This window comes from Scaptodrosophila lebanonensis, unplaced genomic scaffold, assembly GCF_003285725.1.
Source record: "Scaptodrosophila lebanonensis strain 11010-0011.00,11010-0021.00 unplaced genomic scaffold, SlebRS2 tig00000024-arrow-pilon, whole genome shotgun sequence".
NCBI classification, from domain to species: Eukaryota; Metazoa; Arthropoda; class Insecta; order Diptera; family Drosophilidae; genus Scaptodrosophila; species Scaptodrosophila lebanonensis.
This window is the reverse complement of record NW_022060538.1, coordinates 9,002,772-9,026,616: the sequence shown is the minus strand read 5'-3', so window position 1 is coordinate 9,026,616 and position 23,845 is coordinate 9,002,772. Positions and strand designations below refer to the sequence as shown.

At 36.7% G+C, this 23,845-nt stretch overlaps 1 protein-coding gene across 6 annotated transcripts in view; it reads right to left on the bottom strand.

The window, feature by feature from the left end:
* Positions 1-23,845, bottom strand: part of LOC115621567 (sodium/calcium exchanger 3) — a 76,717-nt gene that overhangs the window by 32,296 nt on the left and 20,576 nt on the right. For 5 of the 6 annotated variants that reach the window (XM_030515250.1, XM_030515253.1, XM_030515248.1 and 2 more), the window contains exon 2: positions 16,144-18,639. In XM_030515250.1, coding sequence (XP_030371110.1) covers positions 16,144-17,960 — 1,817 coding nt within the window. In that variant the 5' untranslated portion in view covers positions 17,961-18,639. Of the gene's footprint in view, positions 1-16,143; positions 18,640-22,523; positions 23,094-23,845 lie in introns of those variants that run through there. The other variant, XM_030515249.1, reaches the window with a different exon arrangement.

The following is a 23,845-nucleotide window of genomic DNA, read 5'->3' as shown; positions in this document are numbered from 1 at the left end:
AAAGACCACGCCGGCAATGAAGAACAACAACAACAGCAACAGCAACAGCAACAACAACAGCAATAATAAAAATAATAAACTGAAAAAGCAGCAAGGCAGAAAAAGGAAAGCATCAAGCCCTAAAGGGCAGCCAGAAAATGCTTCGCTCGGCATTTGTGTGCTAAGTACAATTGATTTGCCATGGAATTATGCATACAATGAGCCCTCTGTGTATATATAGCCATGTATGTATGTGTGTGTGTGTGTGTGTGTGTGTGTGTGTGTTGGGAAAAGCGAACAGCTGTTAAATTTCGTGTAAATTGTCTGGAAGTCGAATTGCGGTTGCTTGACGAGGCAAAGCTGCATATCAACTGAAAATTGTATAATATATGCAATATTAATGTGAACGAATGAATGCCCATGAGAGTTACGGTTGTGGCCTCGAGGCTCTCCTGCACAGTTCAGCGCACTAAGGCTGTATTACATTCTGAAATATCGAGCAACTGATAATATTGACAGAGTTGAGCAGATAAAAGGAATTGCAAGAAATTGCTGCAATGGTAATGAATTCAGAAAAGCATAGCAGAGAAAAGGAAAAACAGAGTCAAAGCAAATGCCAATCAAGCGTAAAGGTTCTTATGATTTTCGCATAGTTTTTTTTATATTCTACTTCAGCTACTATCATAAGTAGTAGTGAAATAAATGTAATTTAACTTTTTGTTTATTTTGCAAGAATTTTGAATTTAATGCTTCTGTTCTTTTGCAACTAAAAGTAATGCTGTTTAGTTTGCCGGTCGTTTCGGTCTTAAATCAGAAAAGTGTGGGTGCAGAACATAAGTACAATGGTATTTCATGAGAATGAACTAATTTCTAGAGCTGTTTGAAGCTATATAGATCTTTGGACAGAACTCTCTCTCTATTCTTTAAAATCTTTCTTTTATACTTATCTCTATACTAATCAACTGATTTTTTTCAGTTTCTTAAAAGTTTTATTCTCTATCGTTCGTCAACTCCTCAAAGAGTAATTCGTTCCATTCTACTTCAGCTACTATCATAAGTAGTAGTGAAATAAATGTAATTTAACTTTTTGTTTATTTTGCAAGAATTTTGAATTTAATGCTTCTATTCTTTTGCAACTAAAAGTAATGCTGTTTAGTTTGCCTGTCGTTTCGGTCTTAAATCAGAAAAGTGTGGGTGCAGAACATAAGTACAATGGTATGTCATGAGAAAAAACTAATTATATAGATCTAAACTAATTATATAGATAACTAAACTATATAGATCTTTGGACAGAACTCTCTTTCTCTCTCTATTCTTTAAAATCTTTCCTTTATACTTATCTCCGGGGAAATCTCTGACCACTTACTGTTGTGATCCAGGGTATACTATAGTTTGGCGGACAAACAAATTTTCCGTCACCGGGTTGAACATTTTACCTTTTCTCTTTCTGCTTCTTACTTTACCTAATTAGCTCCTAAATAGATTCGAGTTTTTTTCTGTACTTTTTTTTTAGCTAACAAACTAATTGTTAAATTAATAAAAAATAAGTTTGTCCTGACTGATTGGTGATCAACGGTAAGAACTAGGAAGCTGAAATTTAATCTCAACCATCCTTTCCCATTGCAGATGAACACTAAGAAGCGGTTATTGGAAACTTATTGGGAACTCCAAACATCAGAATATTTCTACGATTAACTTCAATCGTGGTCTAAAAATCCTTAAAATTCTTCAAATTCTTTGTGAGGCTGTTCCGTTTCTTCGCTTTTTATTCCCTGTACCCAAAGAGCTAAAGGCTTTACTGGTATATAATAAGAGTGATAAGATAAACAACAGGAAATTATATTAAGATTTTTCAATTCACTTAAACAGTTCCACACTTGGTTAAATTTTGGATTTGAAAAACAAATTTAAAGCGTTCGGGCAACAGCAACCATTCGTAAAAGCTTGCTGTAGTAAGCGAAATTACGACCGTGCTGACGAAATTGCTTCAGTTACTATAAAACTACAAAATTCCTCATTTGCACACTTTATAGCCAGCAAGACTTCAGCATTACTGTTTTTCGAAAGTGTTTTTGTGCAACTGGCTAGAGAGGATATTTAATGCTCGCTTAGGAAAGCAGCAATGTGTTCTCCCACATTTTAATATTTAATATAGTTATGCCTGACACAGTTTGAAAAAAAAATGCTTAATTATGAAATAACAACGTACTCGTACATGATGCAGCATTGGGCAAGTTATTCACTTGCTAGTTGCAACATAATTAGTGCAATTTTTTTTTTCTTGCGCAAATAGTTTTGTACGATGAATTAATTATATGTCCGCAAAAAATATGTACGAGTATTTGTGTATTTTCGACATTTACATGCATTTGCATGTAAGTAAAAACAACAAATTGAATTTAACAATGTTTATTTTAAAATTTGAGCAGAGACGGCAACACAGCGTTGAGGAGCACAGTGTAGAATATTACGTATACGTCATGCTGTATATGCGACTGCCTTGATTTAAACAATGTGAATAATTTGTGTTCTATTTTTAGCATGTTTTTATAATTTAATATGCAATCTATATACATATGTATGTAGGTGTGTATGTATTTGTGTGTACATATCTCTCTTGTTGTTTCTACCTCGCCTTAGCTGCTAATTTGCATTTTGACATTGTTGGCTATTAGTTTGACTTGAATTAATGCGCTGCGGGTGCTTAATTACAAAATGAACTGAGACTGAGGGCAAGAGAGTGCGAAACATTTTGTGGCATTGCGCATTGTTGAGGCGTGGTGCGGCCAGAGCCGTGTGACCGACAGGCATCAAGTCCAAAAATTAACGAACCCTGTTGCCCAGCGTTTAGTTAATTAAGGCTACTTTTGAAGTTGCCATCTGTTCCGGCACGGTGGCAGAGCCATTGCCGACTTAACACATTTAAAGCTATACGAGCATACTCGTACAATGTGGATTACTTTTAATAACAGCCGCAGCTTGAGGCCGACACGGCGACTTTAATTGGCAAGCAGCCGCACACGTGGACTAATTAAGTTTGATGGTAACATATGAAAAGGAAACAGCACAGTGGGTTGCGACTTACAAGACAATTGTGATTAATATTATTTACTGTCTTGACTACTTTCGATGGCACTTTAAGTATTTGAATACACTCTAATTAATTCCGATTTGATAACAAGTTGGATCTGAAGACCTTTTTTTGATTTCTAATATTATTATTTTAGTAAGTATTTTAAGTATATCTTAATCGATTATATTAATCGTCTATATATATTTATGCAATTTTTTACTTAATTTACTTATTCCTTTACAGTAATTTTGAGGTTTCTTTCAATAACCTTCCAGATGAGCATCTCATCAGCCGTCTTAAGAGATAACAACCGGCGGATCTTATAGATTCAGCATTATGGAAATCTTAATATGTTTTGTTATATTCTGTTACGTTCTTTGTTTATTTTTCTAGTAGAAAATAGCAGTGCCATGGTTATTCGTGTATCAGAATTAATCAAATTTATTGCTGATTAAACATACAAGTACGTAAACTTTTATATTTTCAACATTTTTTCAACACAATTAGCAATTACTTGACATATTTTATTCTTAAGTGTTTCCTAACTCAATATACAATAGACTTCCAAATTGAATTAAATTGTGATTGACAACAGCGCATCCCTTTGAGGAATCAACCTCAGTCAGATTAGTCAGAAAAGTTTGCTTTCGAATTTATTTATAAAACTGTCACCTGTCATCAGAGGGTACAGATATGTTAAATCAGAATGGACATGTTTGTCCAGTCACATTTAGAATGGGGATTACAGTGCGCTGTTAGCAGAGATACGACAAAAAGGACATATTAAAGCGACATACATGTGGCATTACTTTTCACAATTTCCGCGCGCACGTTCCCCCTTAGTATGACGAGGTCCTTTGACAAAGATCAAAGTGGCTGCAAGCCGACATTTATACACAGACAGATATACAGATATAATTCAGAATCAGGTACTGTGACATGTTTGTAGCTGAGCATGATATGTGTGGCTGGTTTCTGTGACATGCCACATATGTGCAACCTTTGGCATTGGCTGTCTGCTTTCTGATCTGCTCCACGATTCCCATTTTCTTCGTACGTACTTGTCTTTTCTGTGGCTGACATTTCACCTTGGAAAATAGCATAGCTTGTAGCGTTGGTTCGGGTTAGTATATTAAGTTCCGAGATGCGCACACAAATGGCTGCATAAATCATTCAACACACAGACAGAAACTTAAACATCTCATAGCACGATTTATTACTCATGCCGCTGTCGCTTTCGCCGTTGCCGTTGCCACTGGCAACGACTCTCATCTTGCATCTCTAGTTGGACAATTAAAAAGCAAAAATAAAATTCCGTACTCTATATAGTATTGTGCAGCTGAAAATATTTAAGCCGACGAAATTGCTTGTCCAATTCCCAGCTACTCTCATTGCGCGTCAGCATAAAAAGCTGCTGAGTATAGCATTTGCGCGCTTAAAAAAGTTTCCTACCTATTTTTGCAAGCACGTTATTAAAAACGCGAGCTTAATGAAATTTAATGCCTATCGCTTTCGAGATGATATTTTGACCCAAGAACTCAGGCGTAGCTGGATGAAGAGTAGCTGGTGCCGACACTGGGGTAAAGTGTACTTAATGTCTTTATAAGTATTTTGTAAGTAGAAAAGTTCAGTTACTAAATGGGCTTAAAGACAAATTAAGTCGAAGCTTAAGAAAATATTTATAGATGTAATTCAATCATTTTGATATAAAATACAGAGGGGAATAAATTGTAATCGTTTGTTTGAAAAGAAGAAGGATGAGGAAGTTCTAACAATACAAAGTTTTGATACTAGCAGCTCTAAATTGTTAGGCTCCGATTAGTTTCAGTTTCAATATTTAACTCTTGCTGATCAGTTCCTCTTGGGAACAGTCAAGTCAGGTAGAATCGTTAGTTGTTTAAGTGACAAATCAAAGAAGAAAGCCAGTTAATTGAATAAACCTATAAGTTATATTGCTAAACGTGCATATTACTTAATTTAAAGAGGAAGCTGCCATTCTATACATGCCATACATACATATATTACTTATTGTATTAGTTGTGGTTGCCTTTATTCATAGAAATACAAAACTGAAAGTTTATTCGTATTTTTTGTTGTGCGGTTAGCTGTGAATTTCAAATAAAACAATTCTAGGTTAAGGCAAAACACTATTTAAAAAGCACGCAAGCAAATATGTTGGCCTCCACTACAGGAAGATAGAAATTTGCACAATCTATTTGCGAAAGCTTTAAATTGATCTTATTATTATATACTTATTTCTCAGCATTGAACGGCCATCATTAGGAAAACTTGCTTCCGCCCTTCAATCAACCTTTTCAAATTTTTTCTTTACACACAACAAAGGTATTGTTAGGCCCTTATCCTTTTATATGTAAAATCTTTTTCTCTTGCCTGTTATTTTAAAGCTGTGCAACAGTTGCTAAATAAAAAAGAAGGCGAAACCTGACGGTTGGGTCATAAACCAAATAGCAAGTCAAGTTACTTGATGATGTTGTTCTTGATGTCATAATAATAAGAAATAAAAATAATGCAAATAACAGCAACAGTAACTAAAAGGCGCCCAAATACAAAAAACAACAACAGCAACGGCAACAATCATACTAACGACATCAAGATAAACACGAACGGGCAGCTGGCCTTGCCGCACAACAAAAACAAAAACAAAAGCAACAACAGCAACAGCAAAAGCAACAACGACCAATTGACGTTGGCAAGGTTGCTACGGGGCACTTATAGTAGTTTTACTTTTTAAAACACATTTAACATATATATTGAATAATCGTAAAACAACGTCCAAATCGAACATAAATAGCGTGAAACAACTTTTTTAAATTGCAAATAAATTTATATATTATATAAAATTGGCGTAAGTTGCAAACCTTTGCAATGCGACTAACATTAATTCTAATTGCGTTGCTTTGAAACAATTTGTTCACATTTTCTTCTTTGCCTGGAGAGCATACAGTTTTATCTGGGCACTGACTGATTTATAAAAAGATTTATAAGAAACCAAATTTGTAAAAGTAGTATCAGCGTATCGTTAGGAATATGTTCACCTAAGCTATTTGAAAGTAATGATAATCGGGTCACAGGGGCTTAACTTTGGTGTTGCCCGCAAAAGTAGGCAATGAATTTTTGCATATCCACTAAAAGCATTACAAATTCTACCTTTTCTGCCCGCGTACTTGACAAGTGTTGAAATTTAAGGCTCTATAACTCAATCCCTGTAAAAACGATGACGTCGACACTCTCACAATCTATTTGCGAAAGCTTTAAATTGATCTTATTATTATATACTTATTTCTCAGCATTGAACGGCCATCATTAGGAAAACTTGCTTCCGCCCTTCAATCAACCTTTTCAAATTTTTTCTTTACACACAACAAAGGTATTGTTAGGCCCTTATCCTTTTATATGTAAAATCTTTTTCTCTTGCCTGTTATTTTAAAGCTGTGCAACAGTTGCTAAATAAAAAAGAAGGCGAAACCTGACGGTTGGGTCATAAACCAAATAGCAAGTCAAGTTACTTGATGATGTTGTTCTTGATGTCATAATAATAAGAAATAAAAATAATGCAAATAACAGCAACAGTAACTAAAAGGCGCCCAAATACAAAAAACAACAACAGCAACGGCAACAATCATACTAACGACATCAAGATAAACACGAACGGGCAGCTGGCCTTGCCGCACAACAAAAACAAAAACAAAAGCAACAACAGCAACAGCAAAAGCAACAACGACCAATTGACGTTGGCAAGGTTGCTACCGCCTGTGGCAGAGGCAGACAATTTGCTGCCTGTTGCTGCCACTGCCGCCGTTGGTAATTTATATGCGTACCCAAAGCAAATCACAATGCAAAAACAAAACCAACAAGTAAAATAAAAAAAATTACATGCTGTTGCTGTTGTTGTTGTTGTTGTTGGTTTTATTGTAGATGACGGCATTGTGTTTGTCTTTAATATTTCCACAAGGATCCGCAAGTTGCTTAGTTAGGACCTGTGGTGGCAATGGCATATCGGCACCTGTAGAGGCCACCATGGACAAGATTCTGACGACAACTGGTGCTGTTCTTGTTGTTGCTGTTACTGATGTAGTTGTTGTTGTTACTGACAGTGATTCTGGTTTGGAATTCATGCGGTTAAGCTAAACTCAAACAGAGCTAGTCTCTTTCAGTGCTTGTCCTGAAATAGTCTTGCACGCACTTTGTTGCCTGACGTTGATTTTGTGCTTGGTCTTGTTGTTGGTGTCGTTGTTGTACTTGTTATCCTTGTTGTGTACTCAAGGGAAACAGCTGCTAGGCAGTTGGGCACTTTGGCAGTTAGGCAGACAGGCCTTGCCTTGTCAACTAGTTAGGCAGCTCTTTACGAATTTTCCAACGCATACTCAAACGCATTCTGTAGCCCGCAGCGCAGGAAATGTTACAAGAAAAGGAAAAGTCGCGTCATACACACAAACACACAGTCCCACATTCCTACATAAACACAAGTATATACAAATAGGCATAAGCTAACAATATGTTGATCAAGATAACTTGTAAGTGGGTTCTGCACGGCTTATGTTGGCAACCATTGCCGTTTTGCCTAAAAATTGCATAAATTTCAATTTCTTACATTTTTTTTTTTGTTTTTGCTTCATAAAATTACTTCTTTTATCTACTTAGCTCAGCACACAATTTGGCATTTTTCAAAGAGCAGATTTTGTTTATTTCTGGCTACTAAGCATTCTTATGAAATTCTCATGAACCAACAAAGTTTGCCTTAATTTTTGACTATTTTTTTTAGAAATTGTGAACGCATTTGGAATGCTATTTTAAAGCAAGCTTTCAGCATATGTAGCAACATTTTTAACATAAGTATGTGATGCAAATACTCGTATATGATATGATTGAAACCAGTTTAGTTAATCTATCTATTTATATAGACACGACGGATATTGAGAGTTATATTTATCTTACATTAAAATGTAACCTTTTGGTTAATACGATTCATACTAAATGTAGATGCATATATTAATGGGGCTTAGTTAAGTTGATAACAATAATAGGGCTTGCTTCGGGCCAACATTTACTTTTTTAAATACTCTGAGCTATAGGCACAGTATGAAAAGATGCTGATATTCTAAAAATATTTGTTTGAAAATCATTCAAATTATAGATGCAGCACAATAATCAAGCTCCTTTATGAAAAGGAGGTTTCTGAAAAAGTGTAAAAAGATTATTCATCTCCAAAAAGTGAAGATAAAAATGCATGGCACGAGCTAATCGATATGCTGGTATACTCAGCTACTTTTTAATAGTGATTCCATGATTTTTTATAGCAATTTTCTTTCCACAGACAACATTTTAGGTGCTTCGGGGCACTTATAGTAGTTTTACTTTTTAAAACACATTTAACATATATATTGAATAATCGTAAAACAACGTCCAAATCGAACATAAATAGCGTGAAACAACTTTTTTAAATTGCAAATAAATTTATATATTATATAAAATTGGCGTAAGTTGCAAACCTTTGCAATGCGACTAACATTAATTCTAATTGCGTTGCTTTGAAACAATTTGTTCACATTTTCTTCTTTGCCTGGAGAGCATACAGTTTTATCTGGGCACTGACTGATTTATAAAAAGATTTATAAGAAACCAAATTTGTAAAAGTAGTATCAGCGTATCGTTAGGAATATGTTCACCTAAGCTATTTGAAAGTAATGATAATCGGGTCACAGGGGCTTAACTTTGGTGTTGCCCGCAAAAGTAGGCAATGAATTTTTGCATATCCACTAAAAGCATTACAAATTCTACCTTTTCTGCCCGCGTACTTGACAAGTGTTGAAATTTAAGGCTCTATAACTCAATCCCTGTAAAAACGATGACGTCGACACTCTCGCTAGTGGTGCTGCTGCTGCGGCTCCTGCTTCTGCTTCTGCTGGTAGGTCGGACGTCGACAGTCTCTGATTATACAAATTTATGCAACAGTGCTGCCACTTTGTTGTCGGTCGTCGGTCGTCTCACTTGGGGTTTTTTGTAGCACAGCGCCGTGTTTTATAGCATTACAGACTGCTGTTTTTTATGATTGCCCGCCCGACTGCGATGGTCGCAGCTATTGTTGTTGCCAGTCTCTGTTTGCCAGGCTGGGCATACAACGCACTGAGGATTGGGTTTCATTAAAAAAAGAACGTGGTGTTGGAAAAAGTTGTTTGTAAGCTTATTGTGGGCAGATGAACACACCACAAACAAACTGAGACGTACACACACTATGAAAAAGCAGCAACTACAAACACACACATACATTGTGGACCGTGGCAGCGCTGCCCAAAATTTATTGCATTGAATTTTGAGGATAAAGGAAAGCCGCACGCATCAACGTCAAAGTAGATTTGCCAACAATTTAATTTGGCATGCTGTGCTTTTTTCATTGGATTGTTCTCAATGTAAATTCAATTCAATTTGTCATTCATTTATTATGCAGCGCACTATTCATACGAAGCGTAAATAATGTGCATTTAATAAGCTATAATAAGCTTTTAATATTGCCTTCACATTGAAATACCGCTTGCATTTATAGCGAAATGCTTTCAAATGAAAACCGTGAGAGCAGTGGCTTTAATGACTCACTATAAAACGGAGAGAAGCTGGAATTAAAGCGCAGTCTGGCGACAGAAGGGAGAAAAATATAAACACACTCGAGCGAAAACTAAAGTGGAAAGCGTAACAATTGAATTCGGGGAAAAACGGAAAACGCAATTGGGCTGGCTGACAAGTCAAATATGCCCCAGAGAGTTGCTGAGTAAAGCATTTCTTATGAATGTGGCAGGCAGGCAGGCAAAGCAATGAAGGCAGACAAGTCCTGCGCCATTGTGTGACAGGGAAACGTCTTTGACGCAGACTGGCAACATTAAAACAAACATCATTACCAAAAGCTCCGCAAGCCATTCAACCTGAGTGGCTTTAAATGCTGCCAAAGCAATGCGAGCATTGTCGGACGAAGGCAGGTCAAACTGCAGGAAGTGGAAAAACTGAAAAGTAGCAATGAATGAATAGAAAAAACAACGACAATCAAACGTTTAAGCCCGGCAAATGGCACAGAACTCTGAAAAATAATACAAAAAATAATTACTCCTCACAACAGAACAATTTACATAGAAGACAGCGGGGCAGCAGGACAAAAAACTGTGTAAAACTATTTGATCTGACACTGCAACGGTAGCCACGACACCAGCAACGAGCTTGGCCTGTAACTGCAGCTTAACGACCATTTGGGGAATGCAAACATTCAACCACTCGCAGACACATAGCAAGTCCACATTTCCAGAGTGACAGGCGAGACAGACAGACGGGCAAGCAAAAAAGTTGTTCGGGTCTTCGGAAGCTTCGACTACCCTAGACAGGTCTGTTCGACTCATGATTACACTATTGCCTTTCATTATGGCCTTTGAATAAACTAGAGATTTTATTACAGACCTTCATATTGCTTTTCAATAATGGCCGGGTCTTTTATTTGTGATTAGTAATTTAATTTAAAACATACCTTTATTTATATATGTTTTTTATTTGGCATTATGGGATACGGATATAACTTCTCTTTTTCGAAGTTATTATTTTTCACAAAAATTTAATTTATTTATTATATACTTTTGAGCTTTAAATATATTCTAGTCGTTTACGATTTCATGTTTTCGTTTAATCAGTATTTTATAATTATTATCATAAATATGCTGATTTTTTATTTTAATTTAATAGAAATAATTAATTTTTCTACCGCTCTTTTACCAAACATTTTTTTGTAATTAAAGAGGTATATTATATATTGAATGGCTACATCCTAAAACAACACAGCTTTGAGTCCGATTTAGCCAAAATAAAGCCCACACATGCCAAAGTTGTGTACCTTAATTCGTACGCTCTATCAGGAATTGGTAGAGTTTAAATAATTTTTGGTCGGTAATTCAAAATGTAACCTTCAACTTGAAAGCAGTCTGGTTTCAAAGTGTAAACAAAATTAATCCATATCAAGTTCCTTTACAAATCTTTCATACACTATGCAAGTGTACTGGAAGGCAGTCTATCAGACGGTCTGACGAGAATAACTCTAGATACCCTTACTCTTTAGAGTATGTGCGAGTATACTATATAAAAACAAGTTTAGTCGCTTAATTTTTACATTTTTCCCCAGTCGACACAGCAGATGCCGCAAGGTGCCTCCTAATTTTCGTTGGTGCGCTTTAGCTTATTATAAAATAATGGAAAAACCTCAACAATTTGTGTACCGCCGTATTATGCGCAGGCGGCAACTATGTAGCAAGTATGGCTGGGACTGCGACTGCGACTGTCAGGTTTTTGTTGCCGCCTTTGCGGCGTCATTGAAAATGTCAGCAACGTGTTGGAAACAATTAAAGCGAAGCGCCGCGACGCGACTCACAGGCTGCCAGACAGTCTGTCGGATAGAGGGAACAGACAGGTCACGCAACAGGGCGAATTGACAGGACCTGAGAGCAAGATAAAGAGATATGTGCTAATTGCTTAATAAGGCCGTGGGGTGCAAAATTAATTACACTAAGCTACACAATTTTTTAGTTTAGCGTCCTTTATTTACATGTTTATTTTTATCACGATTTAAACTGATTTAATCTAGGGAGCTAATTAAATTTATGAACTATGAAATTGCTATTTCAATGGTTTGCTTTTTGTTTAGTTTTTTGTTCCATGTCTATTTGTAATTGTGTGATTTTATTTAAATATTTATTCTATAGGTGTTCATTATTGTCCAAAATATTGATAAATCGCACAGAATATGTGTTGTTTGTTTATTCATTTAAATACAAATTTGCATTGCTTGTGAGAAATTGTAATGCGCTCGCTTTAGAGGATGGCTTATAAATTTAAATAATTTTCTGAAGCGTGAAAATTGTATGCGAATGCAAAATAAACAATTTAAAAATAACAATATATTAACTCATTGCTTAACACATGCCATTTTTTTTTTTTACATTTTAAATATTTGTTTCTTTTTTAATTTATGTATATTTAAGTCAATGCATAAATTATTTAAATGCTGAGTAAAAGTGTGTGAAGGTTTTTTCATCTAAATAAAATATAATGTGCAAATTACATAAACGGTTCTAAAGAGTAAACAATTTGTAATCGGCATGATTAGTTCTGCTTTTTAGTCTAAGAAGGTAACAGATCTTTTGTGAGCCAAAAAACTCAGTAAATGATCCCCAAAACTAAAAGAGGAAAGCTAAGAAAATAAAAACTAACCTTATATTGATATCGGGCTTAATAAGAGACTTAAAATGTAAAAGCCAGTGCCCCTTTGGTTTTTGTATTAAGTCTAAATACTTAAAAATAATTAATTATTTTCTTAAAAGCCGACTTATTTTGAGAAATATATATTACAATTTTTGTTACACAGTGCCAATAAAAAATAATCTTACTAATTAAATAAGTGCGAGAAAGAGAGCAGCCGAATAAAACATTGGCTCATGACGAAGAACATATTAATTGTAGTCCGACTGTCAATGAAGTAGAGAGAAAAGTAGATGCACTTATCCCTTCATTCGTGTCCTTGTTACTTTATTTGTCTGTGGCGGTGAAGCTAATGTGACGGCCACTCGACGTATATACTTATATATTCCAATGGACAAGGCGGAATGGAAATTGGCATAAAATTGCTCCAACAGCAATAAAGAATTATTGGCTTGCAAGTGTTTCTCAAGTACTCGACGTATTAAAATTTAATTAAATTTTGTTCAAGCAAGCAATTAGGTAAGCAACTCTTACTCAACCTACTTGTAAATGTGCACTTAATACACATTGTGTTATGAAATTCAAACTGTAAGCAATAACCACAAACTGTTTATGTTTTCAAAATCAAGAGCTTTTGGGTGTGAAAGGTCTTTATATATTTGTATTAATTACAAAAGGCGCAATATTTTGTAAAGTGGCAGTAGAATGAACAAGTTTTCAAATACTGAGCACGTCTCAATGAATGCAAAAAGTAGGATTGAAAACAATTTCTTCCTCTGAATTAATATACTCTTTTCATTTGAGTTTATAAATCGTAGGCAAGACAAAAGCAGTTTCCTGGCACTTTGCAAGCATCCTAATAGCATTAATTTCATCAGACACTTACACTTTGCCTCGGTTAGGAAATTTGAATCGACACTAATTGCAGATCAATTTAAATTAAAAGCAAGTCATAATATATATTTTTTATTCGTAAGTAGTAAGCCAGTATCTGGTTTTGGAATGCTCTTTAATCGCTTAAATGAATCGAATGAGTGAATTGTTTTGTGAACATACAAAGACTTTGTTAATTTTCAATTGATTCTTGTCTTATCTACATGTCATGTACAATCTCACTATACTAGTTACATCACCAACTTTAAACTCTCTTATAAATTGTTATTTAAGTGTTTTATTTTTGTTTGTATTAGCTACGTTATTTCTAAACTATACTTGAAAAAGTCTCACTATTATGGAGGCTTTCTGGATTCTGAAACCATTAAAATCTTACCCTAAAAAATCCAAAAAGATCTGTCTAACTACAAGTATACTAATATAGCTACTATACTTAGCAAAAAAGAAATGCAATTAGTAACACTGTAACTTAAAAACATTTATGTAAGTAGATGGAAAAGAAGATTACGATTATTTTTCATAATTTAAACACTTCATTAGGCCTCTATCTTAAATTTGATTTGCAGGCAATCTATTCAGCTTTAAAATCTTTAAAGTTTGTGTTGGTATTAATTTCGCCTTATGTTGCTATGCAAAAAATGATGATGTCATGTTTTCTGCTCTTTCGTCCTTGCGGTCAGAAACATTTGGCCAGCGCTGGGAACATATGCCGGATTGTTGTGGCCGGATGCGAAGCATAACAAAAAGCCACAAAGCACTGACAAAAACATGCGTCAAGGCAAGTTAAGTAAATTTTATTGTCAACTGCAAAATATTTTGCAAACGAATTAATTTTCGAACTTAATTACATTTCGCTCATGCACGTAAGTGACAAATGAAATGGGTGTGAGGTGCATACTGGCAACCGGAAGAGCATGACAAGGTTATGACAGCCGCTGTCTGCATGCAAATGTGCATGTGTGTGTGTGTGTATATGTGAGCTAACAAGATGGCGCGCATGTTGGGACAATATAGTCCAGTTGCCTATTGTGGGTTCGAACTTGAGCGCGAGCTCGCTGGAAGCTATCATTTTCCTCTCATGGCCTGGCCGGGCCCGGCCCAGCCCGCTGTCAGATGATAATTGCAGTATCAGAAAACATTGGCAAGTGCCAGACACACACACACACGCACACACATAAGCTCAAGTTATACTAAAACAGGCTGGAGCGACAGGTGCTAGAGCAATGAAATTTTTGCATAATATACAAAATTGGGCAAAGGACATAAAAGTGGGTCGAAGACGAGAAGCATGTGGCATGGCAATTAAAACGGCAACTTATTACGACTCTAATCGATTCAGCTCACGTAGAAATGCCCATCATTCACGCACAGCTAAATTAGTCAACCACCGTTCGCAATGCGGATCGTTTCATTAACAAGTCTCTATTTCCAAAACGGCAATGGCAATGCAGTCGACTGGCACCTCTGGGAGTTCCCTTGCGTGACATTGACCGGAAATGTTAAAGTAACGTGGCAGCAACGACATCGATGAACTCGGAAGCCACGTTAACCAGAACCTCGCATTCCCTTGCTCATCATATTCTTTGACACGACACAGAAACACAAAAGCCCACCACACACAAAACTTTCAGCCAAGTTACGGCAAAGTTCAAGGCATTGGTCGCAGGTTGGGCTCAAAGTGTCGACAGACATGACACACTCAGGGAAGAAAAATATTTTTAGGTGCCTTGATAAGCTCTGAGGCATAAATGAATGCGTATTTTTAATGATATTTGGTATTTAGTGCCGATAAATAACGACTATGGTTTCTTGTTGGTTAACACCTGCTCAAAAAAACAGTTACTATAGTTGCAAAGAATTTTCAAAACAACAACAGATATTTGATTGCAAAAAGTGTGTAGAAATTTGATTCCGTCTATCTATTCCATGCATAATGTTTTAAATCGATAGCAGAATTAAAGTCAAATAAAACTATAAAATAAAATAATTTAAACTTAAGGGACCCCATACAGACCCTACAAATTATAATAATACGTTCTACTTTTTTTAAATGTTCGACAAATTTGAAAGTAAAATTAATATTAAATATTTTATGCTATTAGTTTGTGTTTTAGTTTGTGTGTATTAATATTTCCTAATTAACATTTCCATCTCCTTATAAATGAATGTAATATAATTACAACCTTTTTTTTTTGCTGGAAAGAATTTAATAAAAATTTGACTAAGCAACTCAGCACATATTTCTTTAAAAAAATGATCCATTATTAGACTTTGAATGCTTAACAAAATAAATTTAATTTACAATTAAATCATAATTTTCATAATAATAACAAAAAATGTACTTCTTTGCCAAATTCTACAATAAAAAATATTAAATGCTGATTTATTCAAATTAAAGTCACTGCTTTTATCAAAACTTAAGAAATTTTTCCAAACTTTAAAGAAGGTTAAGAATTATCAGCAATCTTTCAATTCTATAACAAAGACTCTTAATTTAAATATGAAGACCGTTTTTAAGTCCAAGTTTTGTACATTAATGGAAGAAATATTGCTAATGAACTGATATCACAAGTGAGAAGTAGAATTTGTCAACAAAATGTGCAAGTACATTACTTTTTCTTTCCGTGTATGAGCATAGAACATTGGGAAATTTGGGGGAAATTTTTAATGTCGCCTTTTACTATACTGTTGTGGCAAAGAAAGTTTGGAAAGTTTTATGTGTGCTAAGACAGACATTTTGTGCTCTGCGCCACCCAAAGTCTACGGCTAGAAAAGCACGTTTCCAAAAATACGAACATGCCGCTGTTTAAGCGGCATTGATGGGCTTTTGATGATTGCCGTCAAAAGTCAATTAAAATAGGAGCAAAAGCGACCACCAATGGTGGCCATCAGTGCCGGCCATTGAGTCAGGGACCCTCCCAAATAGTTAATTAGATGATATAAGGTCTACTCACTCTGTGGCATTGTCTTCGAAAGTGAGCTCGCCTTGCACTGGCTCAAAGTCCTTGCCGGCTTTAGCCGTGTCATCCTCGGTCCAGTAAGGCACGATGACGGTGCCTCGAGCGCCAGAATAACGCATCACCGGCAGCTCATAGATGCCCACCGATTCGGATATCTCCTGTACCGAGTCAGAAAACGCAAAAATGCCCGCATGATCATCATCCAGGATCATCACCGTAGCTACTTGTGGCACAACTAAAGTGACATTCTCGGAGGGATTGAATAGACGTATGTAGAAGCATTCATCCTCCTCAAATATATCATCGTCAATGATCTCGATCTTGAAGCGCTGCTCATCCACACCAGGCGGAAAGGTTAGGACGCCTTTTCTCCCAATATAATCACCACCAGCGGTGGCGGTGCCATCTTGCGTCTCGAACTCCACGGACGAGTATTTCGAAATGTCACCGCGACGCACGACGCGCACCTCAAACTCGCCGCAGTTCTCCATGACCGTATAGTGGCCCGGCTCAAAATAGATACGTGTGGGCTGATCTTCGTCGTCGCTATCATCGTCTCGGTTCAGCTGCGCCTTCACCTCGTTTAGGTCGCTGTGTGCGCGCTCCTGGATCTTGCGCATTAGATTGCCGCTGCCAATCATTTTGCGTGTGGCCTGAACACGATAGAAGGCACGCGACTTGGAGCCGCGCGAAATAATCTGTTCCTGAGCCATCATCTCCAGCTGTTCGAGATCGGCTTCCGGATACTTCTGCCGCAGCTCTGTCAGCACCTGAATGTATTCACGCCGCGCCTCCTCGAATGCCGCCGCATCAGCGTCCATGGGTACTGATCCATGCCTGCCCTTTTCCGTGTCCATTTCAACAGCGTCACGTTCTCCACTGATGACAGTGCCACGCTTATTCACACGATAATTCTTATCCAGATACTTATAGACCAGCAGACGCTTCTCGGCAATGTACGCCCAAATCACGGTGACCGGAAAGAGCAGGAATGTTACAATTCCCTCCCACACCTCAATCACACCAGGCGAGATAACAGCCAGAATGGCCCAAAGCCAGATGTAAGCGAATACGGAAAAGATGGCAGTGACGGTGAAGACACGTAAGTGCTTAATGCGACGTGACTCCCCAGTGGGTATGGCTATCATGCAGAGGGCAATGATCACGAATAGATTGTAAGCGGCCGAGCCGACAATTGTGCCAGGCCCCAGATCGCCGCTTTCGAAATTTTTTGCATAGATTTCAATGACGGAGAGCATTATTTCCGGCGCACTCGAGCCTAAAGCCATAAGTGTTAAATTAGCAACCGTTTCATTCCAAACGCGAACCCGCACCGTTTGCTTCTCCCCATTGGGTTGCTTAATGGTGACAGTGCGTTCGGTAGAAGTGATCGCTTCAATGGCAGCCATGAATCGGTCAGATATAATTGAGACGCCAACGAACAGATATATCATTAATATGAAATAGACAAAGCCGCGTATAGCACGATCACCCCACGTAATATTCTTTTGGGGCATCCATAGCGGCAGCACTAGACCCTGACTGCACTCAGTAGGATCATCATCTGTTCTGGGGTCTCTAGGATCGACGTCATCAGTGTCATCGGTCGTGTCGTCGGCACCTGCTCCCAGTGCTTGGCGTACACTGCGGCTGTGGCTTATGTTGGCCAGACTACTCGTCTCATTAATCATGGTCATACCGGATGCCAGTTCGGCATCTTGTGCGAGCGAATAGGCTGTGGTGGTATAAGCAAAAAGCAGGAATATTGCGCAGGCAGCGATTAATGTGAGAAGCTTCAGGAACGACAACATTGCGATGGCAGTTACAACTCTACACTATACACTCTACAGGGATGGTTGCAACACTTGGCTTGACTTGGCTTTGCTTGGCTTGGCTGGGCTTGGCTTGGCTTCGATTTGATTTGCTTAGCTTGCTTGGTTGTGGGCGTGAGAGCGTGGTGGGTGTTGTGCGACTTTAATTCTAAATGTGGCTTCTACTTGCTCTCTCTTAGCTTAACTTGGCTTAGATTGGGGGCTTCGGCTTTTGGAAGTGCTAGCGTGTTGCTTTTGGACTGGATATTGGATGTTGGATATTGGTTTTGCGGTTTTACTTTTACTGGAAGCGATTCGTTTTCTGATTTCTGTTTGTCGACGAGGGCTTCGCTTGACGCAATTACTTTGCGGTTGGCTTATTCCCCCTTCAATTTGACCAGATGGGGCCAGATGTGGCTGTTTATGTGCACAGGCGTGTACTCTCTATATGCGAGTGTGTGTGAATGTGTGTGCGATTGGCATGAAATGACGCCTGACCACTGCTGCGGCTCCTATTGCTGGGGATGCTCTTGCTGGGTATGTGGTGGCATTTTATAGCCCCTGGCTTCTGATCGGGCTCAGTGGGTGGCTCGTGAATGCAGTTGTTTCGAACAAATAGGCGTTGTGTGATTCTTCTTCTTATTGCTGTCGTTCTGTTCAGGCGTTGCGTTTGGCTGACCTGCAAAAATAAAGATCACAAAACAATCAAATTAGCTTACACATATAAATATATTGGATCTCGATTAAGAATATATAATTTTTTATTTTCAAAAGAAAAAATAACAGTTGTTTAAAAAAGTATTATGTTTTTTAATCTAACAACTAAAAGCTTTTAACAATCAAGCAAGATATTTGGACAATTTAGAGCTTAAGCTGATTCTATTCTATTGATTCTGATAAAGTGTCAGCGCATGTTTTGTTACTAACACAGGTTTCAGGATTATTTCACTTAAATTATGCTAAAATATTATAGGAATTGTAAATCTGAAATAAGTATCTGTCTAATAAGTAATTATGTATATATATATATATATATTGTTCTTATTTGTGATTGTTGTTAATTTGTGATTTGTGAAAATAATCTATAATTAGTCTGTTTCGGCCTGAGAAGAGCTAAGACCAATTCATTCAACTTTCTAGCAACCAGTATAAAAGGGGAAGAGCAGGTTTATGCCTGCATTGATAGCCTTTTTTATTTATTTTTTTAACAAATATATTCGACAAGTATGTGTGAAAGGGGTACGAATGCGACTCTCTCATCTGCAATGTTTTGTTATTATAATTTATTTAACATGAGCATTTCTTATTGGCTTACATTTAAGCTATAAACCCCATTTACATCTCAATAAGTCTACATATATATTTATTTAGTTATATCTGAAAATTGACATTAGATTTAATTTTGGCATGCTACACTGTATTGATTGGCACTCTGACATTACAAGCGTCCATGTTGTCGAGATTAAGTAAGCAAGAAAAAATAGTTCGTAGAGGAAATTATTTTTAGACAGCTGTCCAATGCCAATGCAAATGTTTCTCGCAGTGCATCCGCATACAACAAAGGTGGGGACGTTTTAATAGTTTATGCTATTTGTACTTTTCAAATAACTAAACAAAGTCAATGTACACATCTACTTAGGCACATACATACGAGTATGTACATTTGCAAATACATATTTACGAGTATGTGTGTGTGTGTCTTTTGGCCCAAGTAAACAGACGTCAGTAAAGTATAAACTGCACAATTTTCAGTTAACTACGAATACACAAATGGGGAAACAGAAAACCTTGATGATATCAAAAAGTTTTGCCAGAATTCTGTGTGTATTTACACAAAAGTGTGCGGGTGTGCGTGAAAAAATTAAACAGAACAGAAAGGAAGCCAGAACTATGGCCAAATGGAATTAAATGCGTAAATATACAACATAAAACATAAACACCTGCTGTGTGCTGCCTGAAGGTCGCACATTTGGCTGGGGGGAGGGAGCATTGTGGCTGGCTGTGCAACGCTGCAATAAAAATAGCAAAAATGGGCGAAACACAAAAAAAAATCTGGAAACAAAAGAACTCGGCAAAGCGAAATTAAAAAGTTTTGGTTTAACACGCTATGAAGATCGTGTTTAATTTACCAAACAATTTGCAGTTAATTGTTCTTGTATATGTATTGATAAATAAATAAATAAACGAATATTTAGACGCAATGTGGTCGTTAAAAGCAACAGGCATGGAAAATTTGAAATAAATTGCTAGCGATGGCAAACTAAATCGATAAACTGCATAATGCGAAAATGTCAATAACAGACATTGAGTATGAAATGAGAACCACAATAACAAGAATAATAACAACAACAACAGCGACAGGGAATATGCAGACCAAACGATAGCAGTTAAAGGCGTTGTATAGTTGTGGCTCCGGGGGTGAGCAAAAGCTGCTGAGGCTCACAGAATTTGCAAAGCAACAAGAAGCGAAGCAGGTAGACAACAATAAAGCGTGCAAGAACGAGAGAGCAAGGCGGGCAGAGAGAGCTTGAACATTAACACACACACTCATACACAGTTGCATGCCTTACATATGTTGGTATGGTTGTATAAATGGATGTCTCTGTGCTTATACATATCTACATACATATGTGTGCATAAATTTCAAATGTCAACTGACAGCTGCCAGCAAAGCATGCCTGTGCTCAACGCAAGGGGGTGGCGGGCTGGCAGAACGGCACTGCTGACGTCTAGCGGGGTGTCAACATTAGTTAGGAACTTTAGTGCCAATATAAATTTGTCCCAAACTAGATGCAATATCAATACTGACATGTTTCCTCATGCAATCGCTGTCAATTTCTATAGCATATTTTTATTTTTTTTAAAGTTAATTTTATTTTTCTTCGATATATATACTTAGATATGAGGAAAAAGTTAAAAGATATTATTGTTAATTAATACGCTTTTTGGGTTCATAAGTATAGTTTTGAAATTTGATTATTATTATTTTTTTTTTTTAAATTTTCTTTATCAAAGATCTGTCCTAAGGACAATTTTTAAATTATATGGTAACCTTGAAATTTGTTCAATCATGCGATCTGGCATGATGGTTGTGACATTTTTGTTCAGTTTCAGTTCTTTTTATCAACTTAAAATTACTTAAATTTCTAAGGTCTTCGATAGTTTATAGTCAAAGGGAAAAGTTTAAAAATAATGCGAAGATTAATTGGTATATGAATTTTAAATGTGGACCATTGCCAATGGTGCTAAGAACCGTCCATGTAACGACGAACCAGTTAATCAGATTTTAAAGTTTAAATCATACACATGTGTATGTCAACATAGGACAAAAAAAAAATTGAAGATAATATTAAAAGCAATCAATACGAGCAAACAAAGATTACTAATATCTTTTAGTTGTCAAATAAAAATTGGTCTAAGAATTGATAGTAGAATTGAAAGATAATTAGGACAAAAGCAATATTACGATTGGAAGGAATGTGTTTATGTAAGTGTATAGATTAAAAAAATCTTGTACGAATTTAGATCAGTACCGACGCTGTTACTTTTATTACATTAGCTTACTATCAGCAATTTAAAACACAATTGCATTTATTGCCTTTGAACAATGATCAAAAATAAAATATTCAAAATTAATGTGCTCGAACAAAAATCAATTTGAAGATGGTACTCTTTTTGAAAACACTATTTTTAAGCGTCATAAATACATATCCTCTGTCGACTTCACCCATCATAATGCACATTATCAAATCAATATCAATATTATTGTACAATTTATCAATATGTTATACATGGTCTGCAATGCATACAAAGTCTCGTATGACTTAAAGCTGTTAACAAATATCACGTTCTTACATGCAATTTACAATATTTTTGGACAATTTATTCGGAAAACAAAATAAATCGAGCATAAAAACAAATTTCTACTTCAGCTTTGAAATAAAATTTGAACAACCAGTGCACTGCTACACAAATAATTTTACAAGTATGTTTTCAATAACATATCGAAAAAGTTTGTTGTTGTATTTGAGAAGAAACACAGATGTAATCTCCTTGATAAACATTCTAAATAAATTGGCATTCATGTGAGAAAATGAAATTATTTGGTCTGAAAGGCATTTGTTGGTTTTGCACCGGCTAGACGTGCAATTAAAATGCTCAAAACTTTCAGTGATAGCGCAATCATAAAGCTAAAGATAATCTCTGACGCTTACATTAATTTAGCAATTACAACAGCAAAGTGTGCAGAGATGGGAAGGTAACTGTTAATGTAGATGCGCAGCCCGTTGAAGAGCTCCAAATGTGCAATTGAGCAATTGAGAGAGAGAGAGAGAGAGAGAGAGAAATGTGGAGCTAGATACAGCAAGAGAGGGCGCATGCTGGGCTGCAGACTGAGAGACGCCGAAATGGAACTAACAAATGTTGATGTGTATGTTGCTGCGTTTGTTATTGTTGTTGCTGCTATACTTTATTGTTGTGAGTGCGCAGAAAATTGCAATTTGTGATAATCGAAAATCGAGCTGATGGCTTGCAAATTAATTGAAAATGTCAAATAATGCTTACATTTTCTTTTCAGCTATTATAGGAGGGTGCACAATTTCTTCGCACGCGTACAACACTGTAATGCATATTTCGTGTTAACTGGGCTGCGAACTATTTATATACTATATAAAAAATAGAAAAACTTAACAAAAAAGCCAACTGTCAACAATCGAATCGAATCCATTTTACAGCATCACTGAGTGCACCAAAGTCTGATAAAGATTAACGATCGCGAGCTAGACCACCATACGTTATTCCTAACACGGCATTTGCCAGCCTTGCACCCGAAATTTCTTTATTTAGCAGCAAGTTCAAGCACAAGGCAACACATTTCTAATAGCCCAGTAAATTAATTTGTTTGTATTGTTGTTGTATGTATCAACAATTTGCATATGTTACGGTACATTTGCAGTTGTTATATTCGTTAGAATCGTGTAAATTCACTTGCTATATGTACATATGTATGTATTTATTTATTTTGCTAATATGCATTCTTTTTTCGTTCGATTTCGGCGACCCGCACATAGAAATAAAACGACAGCGAGCAGCAACCGACCGGCCGACGACCATTCAAGCAATCCGGTCGCTCTGATTCCGTATGTTTGGCTGCCACCACACGACTAATCACCTCGCCTGTCGCCTGCCTAGCTGCTCATAATTAAACATATACATATGTACATACATATGGATGTATGTATGTGTGTGTGTGTGCCGCAAGGTGCGCTACTCACTTGGTGTGGGGCCTGTGGGTTGTCATGTGAAACTATGCAAATTAATGCGGGTAATTAACTGCCTAAATGCCAATGTGAGTTCAACAAAATCGTGCGAAATTCGCAATATGTCCACAACATGTTGCCATAACTACCAGTTTGGTTGATACAAACGCTATGTTTAATTGTAGGGCATTATAGCGGTCTCTCTGCCACAACCTTTTCCGTTAAGTGAATATGTGTAGTGGAGAATAAGTAGGGGATTGTTAAATTGGTTTCAGGTTGAGAAATGTAACAGTCTAGAACAGAATAACGCTTATATGGACTAACTTTTGGTAAGTTGTCAGCATTAGATGAAAAAGAGAAAATCTCAATATACTAATTTTAGATTGGTTCTACGAGAGGGAACTTTCGATCCAATAAGATATCGCCCGCTGTTTCACTTAGAACTCCTCCCGCAGTCGAAGAGCAATCGAACTATTCTGCAGCTAGACTTGATATTTCTAAAATGTACACATATGTTTCAAAATTTACGTTCTATCGATCCTTAATTCTGCAGCTGGACTTATATTTCTTCAATTGACACAAATGTTTCCAAAATGTTTCCATTACATAAATGTAATGGGTTCAAAA